The sequence below is a fragment of the Coregonus lavaretus genome, assembly GCF_964263955.1.
Source record: "Coregonus lavaretus genome assembly, chromosome: 5".
NCBI lineage: Eukaryota > Metazoa > Chordata > Actinopteri > Salmoniformes > Salmonidae > Coregonus > Coregonus lavaretus.
In genome coordinates this window covers 42,474,710-42,487,013 of record NC_139992.1, presented here as the reverse complement: position 1 = coordinate 42,487,013, position 12,304 = coordinate 42,474,710, and the positions used below count along the sequence as shown (strand labels likewise).

The 12,304-nt window shown below is 45.4% G+C and overlaps 1 protein-coding gene across 1 annotated transcript; it reads right to left on the bottom strand.

Moving 5' to 3' along the window:
* Nucleotides 1-4,390: 4,390 nt before the first annotated feature.
* LOC311129710 (dual specificity tyrosine-phosphorylation-regulated kinase 4-like) lies at nucleotides 4,391-10,042 on the bottom strand (the record flags this gene model as incomplete). The annotated part of the gene is made up of 14 exons (XM_084162118.1): nucleotides 4,391-4,665; nucleotides 4,824-5,017; nucleotides 5,417-5,546; nucleotides 5,873-5,933; nucleotides 6,048-6,220; nucleotides 6,359-6,440; nucleotides 6,597-6,735; nucleotides 6,935-7,075; nucleotides 7,208-7,344; nucleotides 7,453-7,616; nucleotides 7,819-7,933; nucleotides 8,108-8,281; nucleotides 9,290-9,379; nucleotides 10,019-10,042. 14 exons carry the CDS (start codon nucleotides 10,040-10,042, stop codon nucleotides 4,391-4,393), a joined length of 1,899 nt encoding a protein of 632 aa, XP_084018244.1.
* Nucleotides 10,043-12,304: the final 2,262 nt, after the last annotated feature.

Genomic DNA, 12,304 nt, shown 5'->3' with positions numbered 1-12,304 from the left:
CCAGGCTGAACGGAGCATTAAAGTATATCTCAATTTCCCCTGTGTCTAACTTGCTCACAGAGCTCAAAACAAGCCTCATGAGGGTCTGGATGCACACGATTAACCACTGACCCTGTCTGATAGATGGGGATTGAGCACAGAATGTATAATGGATAGAGGCAGGGAACAATGATACGTTGTTAACTCTGTGACCACCATACCTTCTCTGCTTTCTCTGGCTCGTATGTTCACCTCTCACTCTACCTGAATGGTAATGCTGTAGGTTGCTATTGTTTCATCAGCTCCTAAGCTGAATGTTTGTGTTATACAGCATCAAAATGATCGAAGGTCCAATCAAATGGGCAGAGGAAAGGAATATGTCACGCCCTGGCTCTGGGGACTCTAATATGTTGAGCCAGGGTGTGTAAAGTATATGTGTTTTGTTCTAGGTTTCACATTCTAGTATTGTTTGTCTATGTTGGCCAGTGTGGTTCTCAATCAGAGGCAACGTGATTCAGCTGTTGCTTGTTGTCTCTGATTGAGAACCATACTTTAGCAGCCTGTTTCCCCACAGAGTTTGTGGGATCTTGTTTCTAGTCTGTTGTGTTAGACCGTGAACTGTCACGTTATCGTTTTGTTGTTTTTTGATCGTTTCTCTAATAAAGAGTATGTTTGCCTGCAACGCTGCGCCTTGGTCCTCATCTCTGTTAGACGATCGTGACAGAAGATCCCACCAGAACTGGACCAAGCAGCCTAGTGAGGAGCAGAGAGGGTGGACTTGGGAACAGTGGAGGAAGAGCTTTGACTGGGTCAAGCCGAATGAGGAGCTGAATGGCGGGAATTGGAAGCAGAAGAGCGAGAGTTGGGCGAGAACTATAGAGGCCTGGCCCACGGGGAAGAGAGACTCCCAGAAATTTTTTAGGGGGGGGGCTCACGACGTCGGGGCAGCAGGAGGCCGCGATAGAGCAGCCCAGCGGGTTGGCAGAGGAGGCCGCCAGGTTAGGGGGGCCACTGGTCGAAGAGGGGATGGAAGGTGTAGAGGCACGGTGAGAGGTACTGGGGTGTGTTGCCAGTCCGGTCTGGCCTGTTCCTGATCCCCACGTAGGGCCAGTGGTGTGTGTTCCCAGTACGGTCCGGCCTGTTCCTGCCACTCGCACCAAGTCAGTGGTGCGTTTCGTCAGCCCGGCTCGGCCCGTTCCTGCTCCCCGCACCAAGTCAGTGGTGCGTTTCGTCAGCCCGGTCCGGCCCGCTCCTGCTCCCCGCACCAAGTCAGTGGTGCGTTTCGTCAGCCCGGCTCGGCCCGTTCCTGCTCCCCGCACCAAGTCAGTGGTGCGCTTCGTCAGCCCGGTCCGGCCCGCTCCTGCTCCCCGCACCAAGTCAGTGGTGCGTTTCGTCAGGCCGGCTCGGCCCGCTCCTGCTCCCCACACCAAGCCAGTGGTGTGCGTCGTCAGTCCGGCACGGCCCATGCCTGTTCCACTGGTGGCTGGTCCGGCACCGGTCAGATGCTTCACGCCAGCGGGGCCAGACCGGACCAGGGGTACTTTGGGGGGTTGGAGAGGGAGCGGGGATCAGGCCCGGAGCCGGATCCGCCGCCTAAGCGGAGTGCCCACCCGGTCCCTCCCCTGTGGTATTTGGTGGGCGCGGTCGGAGTCCGCGCCTTTAGGGGGGGGTACTGTCACGCCCTGGCTCTGGGGACTCTAATATGTTGAGCCAGGGTGTGTAAAGTATATGTGTTTTGTTCTAGGTTTCACATTCTAGTATTGTTTGTCTATGTTGGCCAGTGTGGTTCTCAATCAGAGGCAACTTGATTCAGCTGTTGCTTGTTGTCTCTGATTAAGAACCATACTTTAGCAGCCTGTTTCCCCACAGAGTTTGTGGGATCTTGTTTCTAGTCTGTTGTGTTAGACCGTGAACTGTCACGTTATCGTTTTGTTGTTTTTTGATCGTTTCTCTAATAAAGAGTATGTTTGCCTGCAACGCTGCGCCTTGGTCCTCATCTCTGTTAGACGATCGTGACAGAATATAAAACACACATTTATTCAATTACATGTTCATTCATTTTTTCGTATAAATGTACAGTTCATCAGGTGGAATGCCCTTATTTCCAAATAGACCACAATGGTAGATTGTGAAATTAATTTCATTGAAATGAATGCACACACTTCCTTTTTGTTGTAGGACCGTACAATAAAATCAACAATGTCCTGGCATGGTATTATACTGACTTAGAGAAAGATAGCAAAACAGTAATTCTGTACATCACACAATATCATCATTAAGGGCACCATCTATTGTCTGTGGGGCTCTCTTAAATAACAATGTTCAGTGAGCAATGAAAAGTAAACAATCGAAACATGGTAAAAAATATATATTTCATTGAGACATTGCCAATGTGACCTGGTTATGTATACATACAGTGCTTGAGACATATTACCACAAATATTTAATATACAGGTCACACCATAAACCAATAGCTTAATCATAACAAAATGTAATTTAAATTATGTACTTGTCACGCCCTGACGTATGGAACTCTTGTTTGTGGAGTCAGGGTGTGTGAATCTATGTTTTCTATGGTTAGGATCTAGAGTTGTGTTTCTATGTTTGGCCGGGTGTGATTCCCAATCATAGCTGTCGCTCGTTGTCTCTGATTGGGGATCATACTTAGGTAGCCCAGTTGCCTACTATGGTTGTGGGATCTTGTTCCGTGTTAGGCTTGTATGTTTTTAGCCTGAGGACGTCACATTGTTTCTTGTTTTGTTTCATGTTTATTTGGTTTAATAAACATGTTCGCATACTACGCTGCACCTTGGTCTGACCCGTCTCTCAACAATCGTGACAGTACTGTTAAAAAGGAAATCTATTCCATTTCCGATCATGTTACAAATATAAACACTGTTTTAAAATTACTTTCTCTAACTGGAGCACATGAAAAGCATCAGTACCAGTTTCCTTAAAAAGAAGCTTACAGAGAACAAAAAAAAGCTACACTCCTTCATTTGGCCCAGGTTTTATTGAAGAAAACTCAACATTGTAGCAAATTGTCCTTTTGTCAAGGTAAGAGAAGTTAATGAAAATAGATTAAACTGCTTTGACAAGGAATTAAGAGCTTTCTAAAAATGAAGTTTGTGTGAGGAGGGGTAAAAAACAGATGATGCATTGTGGGTCAGATGGAGGTCACTTCTGATGCTGAAAGGCACATTTGAATAACAAGTGGTGAGGATCACTGGTCAGAATATTACTGTTTTGTAGATATTGGGACACTTTGTATATGACAATGACTTATGAAGACTATAAAACCATCCAATCTCAGTCCAAGCTACGCATTTCAGGTCAGGAAAATAACATTCCTTTTCATTGACCACTTGAGGGCCCTGTTCTGGAGCTAACAGTTGTTGTCAGTTCGACAGCCCTTTCACTGACTTACAAGTGATTGTAATTTTATTCAGTAACACCTAGGGTTATATGAATCTTCATAATAAACTAGTAATGCAACACTACCAATAATACTTTGGTCAACAACCACAAATCACTGAGTCAAAGTCAAACTCCATAAACATGGTAAACTCTGAGTAATCTCGAGGTGAGCTCGTGCACACTAGTGCTTTTCGGTTTTCCACTATCACCACCATCTCTGTGCATGGGAGATGCTTTGTGCTGCTAAGAGCCTTAAGCATCACATCCATGGCATGGGCAACTCCTTGGGCGTGCCATCCGTATTTCAGTGCAAACAGGTGGCAGGGCTTAACCTGCGTATATTTCGGGTGAGACATCTGTGTTGTCAAAGCCAAAACTTCAATGCCAGTAGAAAACATGCAGGGAATTAGACTACTCAAAGACCTTTAAACCTCTGGCGAAATGACAGTAAACGTGGCTTGGCCTAACCTGCCTAGACCGAGAATGGAAAACAGGCCAATCTGGCCATCCATCTGGGTTCTAAGCTAAGGGATCCCACCTCACAGCATCTCCCAGCCATTCTAAACTAATGCAAGTGACCTGTGCTACATTCCAAACTTATGACAAGTGAATGTGGCCACATTCTAGACGCAGTAAGCCCATCTGTGACTACTGCAATGCCAGAGAAGACCAACATTTGCTGATACACAGATCATTTAACTACCCAAAGACTCACCACTACCTCTGTGTTCCAAAGACCTCTCCTGCTGCTAGACAGTCCAAGCGCTAAACATACCATTGGACTAGGAAATACATTCTATAGTGCAGCACATATATAAGAAATTGATGATCCACTACATCTACAAAACAGGATATACTACAACCATGACCCCCTTTTAATGTTATTAATATGTGTCTTATGTGTGACCTCTGATGATATTAACCCTGATGTGACCTATGCATCCCCCCTCCCCTCAACCCCCTCCCAGCCCCAAGCCCTCTGTTCCTGGGGCCTTCATGTGATGGGGGACAGGCCCTGCTGGTGCTCCAGACTGTCCCTGTCTGCGTCTGCAGTGTGTTCCAGTGGGGGCCTGATGACGATGTGGACTGATCTCTCCCTGGGTACCTCCTGCTTGCTAGCCCTGGTGCTCTTGGTCCTGCCCTCGCCCATCTGACCCTCTGCCGAAGCCCCGATCGGACGCAAGCGCTCGGCAGATGCCAGCTTCACACAGTGCTCTCTCTTGGGCCTGTCTGTGGCGTTGGAGAACGGGCTGGAGAATGCCTTGTCAACTGATTCAGAGATGGGAAAGTAAGAAGCCTGTTACTTCATGTCAATCATAGAGATGTTGAGTCAATTTAGTCTTTGTGTCAATCTGCCACTCTCAAAGTGTATACACATACATATGAGAGGGCATGGTGGTAGGATGGTAGATGACTGCTCCTTTTACCTATCCTGTTGATGAGGGCTGGTTTGTGGGGAATATGCTGCTCTATCTTGTTGTTGTTGTTCTCTACGGTGCTGAGGCTCTCGCTGGGTCTTCTCACGGTGCGTGTCTTGGGCCGAAACTTGTTGGAGCGGGACTCCTGGATCCACTCATGTTGCATGGCCTCATTGGGCGTCATGCGCTTCTTAGGGTCCAACCTGACAGAGAGAAGAGAGCAGAGAGTCAGTCAGAGGGGGAATCTCAATTGCATACTCCTCGCGTCCTCTCTCCTTCTCAAAACCCATTGGACGAGAAAGTCAGAAGTGCCTCACCTCTGACCTTCTCCTCCATTGGGTTTTGAGAAGGACGCGAGGAGTATGCAAATGTGATTCTCCCAGAGAGAACCAGAGGGAAAACCACACACTGGGCTTCCTTGTAAAATAGATCTCAATCTCAATGGGCCTCACCTGGATGAGTAAAGGGTAAATAAACTAAATAAATAATAATGCGAAAGAGAGCTTGCTTCACCTGACAGTTTAACATGATTCTATAGTATTAGTTATATTTGAGATTGGGTGATTCTATGGCTGTGTTATTGACAGGTGTACAGTACATACGTGAGACAGCGTTTGATGAAGTCCAGAAAGAGAGGATCGTTGGTCTTCAGGACACTGGCCAGATCCTTGGAGTTCAGCCGTCTCTTTCTCCCCTTGCTGTTGGTGATGTTCCTGGGGTTGCCCTTGGAATCTGCACAATCACAACCAGTGATTAATCAACAAGAAGATCTCTTACTAAGAATTGTAAACTGGGTAGTTTGGGTCCTGGATGCTGATTGGTTGAAACAGCATTTCAGCCGTGTGTATATCAGACAATATATCACGGGTGTGACGTAAACACACTTGTTTACTGTTCTATTTATGTTGGTAACCAGTTTATAATAGCAATAAGGTACCTCGGGGGTTTGTAGTATTTGGTCAATATACCACGGCTAAGGGCTGTATCCAGTTAAACAGAATTTCAATCGAACAGTCAACGAGAAAACCATGTGACTGCACTAGATCAAAAACGCTTACCAAAAAATTGCCTTTTCCTGGTCGCTGTTGATAAGAAATCATTTGGAGGCATTCCCAGCACCTGAGAACAAATCAGGCAAAAACACACAGTGAGTAATATATTGTTGCTAGCCAAACCACAATGTTGACAGAGCCATTAACAACGAGAGCATTAACAAAGGTACTAGGTAGGTACCTCCATGATGCAGGCAATCTGCTCCACCTCACTTTCCCCCGGGAAGAGGGGGAAGCCAGTGTAGAGCTCAGCCAGGATGCAGCCAAAGCTCCACATGTCGATGGCCATGCTGTAGGGATGGCCCAGGAGCACCTCTGGGGAGCGGTAGAAGCGGCTCTGGATGTAGGTGTAAACTGTGGAGGAGGAGAGTCAGGAATTAGGTATGCTATAATGTGATACTGTGATGCTATAATGAGTTTATGAGTTTGTGCCCCCTGTTTGCCTACTTGATCTAACCTTACATTAGGAAACCTACAAACTAAGACACTCACCTCTCTGCTGCTCGTAGCAGCTGGAGCCAAAGTCAATGACCTTGATGTTGCCTTGGCCTTTGTGTGACAGGAGAATGTTTTCCTGGAAAATAAACACCCAAGTATGAGCACATTCTCTACATCTCCTATTTGCACCATTAAACTCAACCAACAAGGAATATGTGTGCAAATACGCTTCAATTTTCATTATGTAATGTTAAGGTTGTTTGGGGTTAAAGGTCATGGCTAGGGGTCATACTGGTTTTAGGTCACAGTGGATGATCTTCTCTTTGTGCAGCATCTGCAGGCACTTGAGGAGGGAGTAGGCGAAGCGGCGCACCAGGATCTGGCTGAAGCCCTGGAAGTTGTTCTTCTTGATGAGTTCGTACAGGTTCACTCTGCACGGTCAAAGACAAATAAACATCCTTTAGATTTAGATGCCAAATAATCTTCATACTACATGTTTACCTCCTGTTGATGAAATACAGCAGAAGTATTCTCTCCTGAACTAAATCAACAAATAACAAAAAGGTATTATTGTATTTCTGAATATGATCTAATCTTTGGCCCTACAGTGGCTTTGTCCGTCAATCCTACCCCTGGAGCTCGAAGGAGATGCAGAGATGGTTGCGGAAGTAGAAGTGCTCCTTCATGTGAATGACGTTGTGTTGATTGTCTCTGTCCTTCCTTCTCAACACATCCAGGATCTTCAACTCCACCATGGCCTGGTGGTGGAACCTGCAGTCAATCACAACAGAGACACAGTGTTATAACATGTGTCATAGTGTTATATCATGTTATTAGTGAAAGGTTGGTATTTGACAACCCAGCTGTGCTACGATATGCTAGCTAGCTAGTGGCGTTAGTCACCTTTTCTTGTTGCGAATGACCTTGATGGCGACAAGTTCATTAGTCTTGTGATCCAGGCACTTCAGGACCTGTCCGAAGGATCCTTTCCCGATGACCTCCAGCACCTCAAACCGGAAGCCTATGTGGTCATGTGCGACCTGCAGAAAAAAGGGCATAATTTACTGTAAAGCAATACTGCATAAAGTGAAACTCTAGATGGCACTAAAGTTTCTTTACTGCCATCTTTGTGACCATTTTTATGTTACCTTCAGATATCCTCCGCTCTCATCGTCGTAGCCAGAGTTGTGGGGCAGGCTGGGGGAGCCCTCCATCTTCTTGGCGTCCAGGCCCAGGTACCAGACCTCGGAATAGTCCATGATCTCCTCCTGCTCATGCACAGTCATGCGATCTTTGAACGCCTTCAGGACCTCTGTATAGGAGGGAAAGGAAATTCCTGTCAGCAAATCCCAGTTTGCATTTGTTTCTTCCTGATGAAATAAGATCCAAGGGACAGAAAACTCTTTCTCATTTAGAATTGCCAATATTAATCGCCAACACCAGCACCTTCCACCAACGCTTCCCTACTCTCCAACTCCTACCCAGACCTAGTCCTACCATTAGCCCACGCACACCTGCAGGAGACATGGGCAGATTGTGTCCCTCAATATGTCTCTCCTGTTCCTGATTGTTCTTCCTGTTGATGGACTCTGGCAGACTCTCCACTGTGGAGCTCCGTGATCTCTCATCCTGTCAATTACAAAACATACAGGAAATTAACTAGTTGCAGAGGTTTGCATGGTAACAATCTAACACTAATATTGACACTGTTATAATTTCTCAGTGGAATGTTGCATTGATTCAATATACTAGGCTCTAAGTACATAATACCAAGAGATTAGCCAAATTGAAACAAGGACTCACCTGGAAGCTTTCCTGGTGCCTGGTTCCTGAAAGCTGCACATCACAGGTGTTCTGCAGGCCCTTGCTTGTAATGTGGGGCAGGATGCTTTCGGACTGGTGATGGTACTTGGCATTGTTCACAACCAAGGGCTTAGTATCCAGCTTGGGCAGGGTGCCTTTGCCCGTGCCACAGTTCTACAGCCAGAAAAAGAGAAAGAGAGAGAGAGAGAGAGAGAGAGAGAGAGAGAGAGAGAGAGAGAGAGAGAGAGAGAGAGAGAGAGAGAGAGAGAGAGAGAGAGAGAGAGAGAGGCAGAGAGAGAAGGACCCACATTTAGAGGGTAATCTAGGTTAAATCTATAGAGATAATACAGGCGTTATTACATAACGAGGTTTGAGGCAGTGGGTGTTTCTAGTTTTCCTGCTGATTCAGTAATGAGCCAGCAAGTAGCCTGTGGTGCCCCCCACACAGAGCGTAGAGTTACCTGCAAGGGCGAGAGTGAAGCAGGGACAACAGCCTTGGAGGTCTGCTTTCGACAGAAGTTTTCTCTTCATCCAAACTTCGAGTCTCCCTCTCAATTATTTTTTTTTCACTCTCTCTTGTTTATAGGCTGCTAGTCTTTCTCTTTACTCTATGTAACACATCCTCTCAAAAGCTGCCCAAAAGGCTAGGTTATCCCCGGGCATCACCTCTGACTGAATGGCAAAGCTGTGCTGTTGTTACAGTAGTATGGCTCTCGTGCCCTTATTGATTTGAACTGAAACAGCGCTGCCAAATTGAGAGGGGAGTTTCTATTAATAGAACGCACTGTTTAATCTCCAGGGCTTTACTGCAGTATCTGCCAGATGAATTATTCATAAAAAGCTATATATAGCAACATGGTACTGAAGGCAGTTACCTCTGTACCCGGCCAGCGCGTTTTCACACTCTGTTATTATGAACATTGAATCCTTTGGGATTAAGCAAAGGACTTTTAATCTTAAAACTCAGGATCCACAATCAGCAGGGACTACCTGATGATAACCACCCGCTCCTTCTTTTCAGAGGTGTGGGCTCGGCTGTTCCGTCATACAGTATTCCCCCACAGTTCAGCTCACACTAGTCATAGTACTCCCCCACACGACCCGATCATGACACAGTTATCGCATTCCACAGCACACCCACAGACAAGAGCAGTATACTGGAGGACCAGGGAGAAGGTTTACCTGCTGCTGCTGGTAGGCCCGGCTGGACCCAAGGCGTGTGCAGTCAGGTTGGAGTTTGTGTTGCTGGGAGTAGGCATCGGGCCTCCCTGTCTGTGGGGATTGGATGAGAAAAGGATGTCATATAATATGCGCTAGCTGAAGATGAACACACTCGTGCACACACCTACACATTGGCACACATTATTTTGCTTGGCTTCAGCACTCACACGTGTGCACACGCACGCACACGTGCTTCACACACACCATCTGCATATAGAAAATCTATGAAGGCCAACGTCCTAATTAATTTACAATATATTTTTAGAACAAGCGATGATTCTCAAATGTGGTTAATATGCAGCTGTAGTCAATACTGCATAAATGCATAAATGCATAAATGCAGTAACCCAGTAGACCCCAGGAAGCCAATGATCCATTCTTGAACACACCAAGCTGTAGATCATGGGGATTAAAGTGGGCTAGTCCATATGAATGTCAGTGGGACCATGAAACCATGGGGATAATTCTGTCAATGCATTGACATCTAATTCTGAATCCCGCTGGAAAATGTTTTCAGACTTCATTACTGTCTGTATAATTACTACAGTACAATGACAAAGTTAGCGATGAAAGAGTGCTGAGAGGTTCCAGATACAGTACTGTGAACTAAAACAAAATGCAAAAAGCCAATATTGAATTTGTAGCCAATAAGCTACATAAAACAAAGCAATAACATCATTTATACCTCACCTTGATATTAATTTCTGGAAACATTGCGTTATAACCCGGGTGAATTATCATCGAGAATCAGAATATACTGTATATACTCGAGTTGCCTCTCCTAGTTGGTCCACGTGAGCGCACAGCTTGAAAACATTCCCAGGCTCTTCCAATTTTATTCCCGATTAAGCGCAGAAACCAATATTCCGCTTTGCATCAAAATGATGTTGGGGCTCTGTGGGAACTGCAGTGTTGTGCTGCAGAATAGTAATGGACGGACTGTAGATCTAGGAAAAAGCTTTGTCAGCCGAAGATTATGGAGGGTGCAAGCTGTTGTTAGCCTGACGCGCACATCGTCGGAGAGCCAGTTAAGGTATTCTACGGTCACAGCTTATTCCGCATCGACAGGCGATACCTTGGACTCCCGGTATAGATTGTTTGTCAATTCATTCACCGGTCCAACTTTGCACAGACTCATCGGACACGGCATTCATAACTTTCCAAGCATGAGAATCACCATTGCGCGTAAAACCGTTATGTATCTGGTAACCTACAGAATGCAGACCATATACTGTATTTGCCAAGTCATCCAGCATACAAAATCCCTAGACAGTTTGTGACCTAGCTCAAACAACAACAAATCCTCTCTCTCTAGCCCGTGCATGACACAATTTTTTCTTAAATTCCAAAATCCTTGAGTTCAGTCTTCGCGGTTTTTATCTAATCGTGTAGAGGATGAGCTGCACCTACACTGGTTCAATGCTCACGTGTCAAGACTCACGGCTGTGGAACTTAAATTCAGACCAGCACTGCTGAATAGCAACCACACATCTGAGGTTAATAATTACTTACTTCACTTTAGTCTCCCACGAAGGTACCACCAAAATAACCACTAACCACATTAAACATGGAATATTGAATGAAATCACAACAGCTTTACAATTGTAAAGATCTTCACAGTTGTAAAAATCCAATTGTCAAAAAACAGTACTAGATCATCAAATGTATAATCATTGGATCAGTTTTTAATCACACACACACACACACACACACACACACACACACACACACACACACACACACACACACACCTATGTCTTACTATACCAGTCAGGACTTTTTGGGGACAAACAATTGATTCCCATTCAAAGTCCTATTTTCCCTAACCCTAAACCTAATCCTTAACCCCTAAACATAAAATAGCATTTTAACAAGTGAGGACTGGCAAAATGTCCTCACTTCTCAAAATGTTTGCTTGTTTACTATTCATGTGAGGACTTCTGGTACAAGTATAGTGAAACGTGTACACACACACCTTATCATTTAAAGTGAATGACACAACAAGGCAAAAGCAAACCATGTGCTAGCTCATCCAGAGTGGAGAATCCTTTGAGATGTGGAGGAGCGGCATCTACACTTTCATGTGAATCATCCGACATACCCCACGCGTGACGTGGGTGATACAGTATGTTCTACTGAAGCCTACGTCGGCAGGGTCAGTCATCTCGGGGGTAGACACAACTACATAACAGTGGTCGTTTCATAACATGTTTTTATCAGTGCTGACAGAAAATAGCTGTTTTCTTTCCATTGCTACCCAGTGTATTTCTCTCACCTTTGATATACCATCCATATGTTTTTTGCCCTTACACAAGCTGCAGTCTCCATGGTGATATGGTTTTCAGCTTCAGTCCACAATATTGAAGAAGCTTATACAGTCACAACCAGTCCTCACTAGAAAGCCTCCAGCCTTTATCTGTTCATGGCTATAGGCTAAGCCCAGTAATTTTTTATGAAGACAGTGTCTTCTTAATGCAGTGTAGCAGTTATACCCAACAGTGGGGTTGAGGTAATTGGGCAAAGGGTCATTGTCCACGGTGCATAAAATACCATTGATTATTTTACACTATTTTTTTGCTTGTAACACTAGACTAACTGCAAACAATTGAGCACAGGTAAAGGATAGCTCTTTTTATTTTCTAGTGGAAACAAAAGGTGTTTTTTTACTGCAGCATGATGGAGTGCACCAGTAGACCTGTGTTGTTGTGGGTGGGTATTTATTCTCTAACTTTAGTAGTGGGAGGCATCCAAGGCTAGGGAGTAGGGAGGGATCACCAAGTGGTCTAATCCGGATCAGGCTAAATCCCATTAGCAGCCTGCCACAGAGACACAGAGAGGAAAACCCCTCTGGAAGGAGCAGAGCTAGGAGCGTAAGCTCTGTGGCGGACGTCAATAGCAACACAACCCTGAGAGCACACAATGGAGTGTTAACCATAGCAATAGAACTAGAACCCAGTGGCCAAGCCTACATCTCTA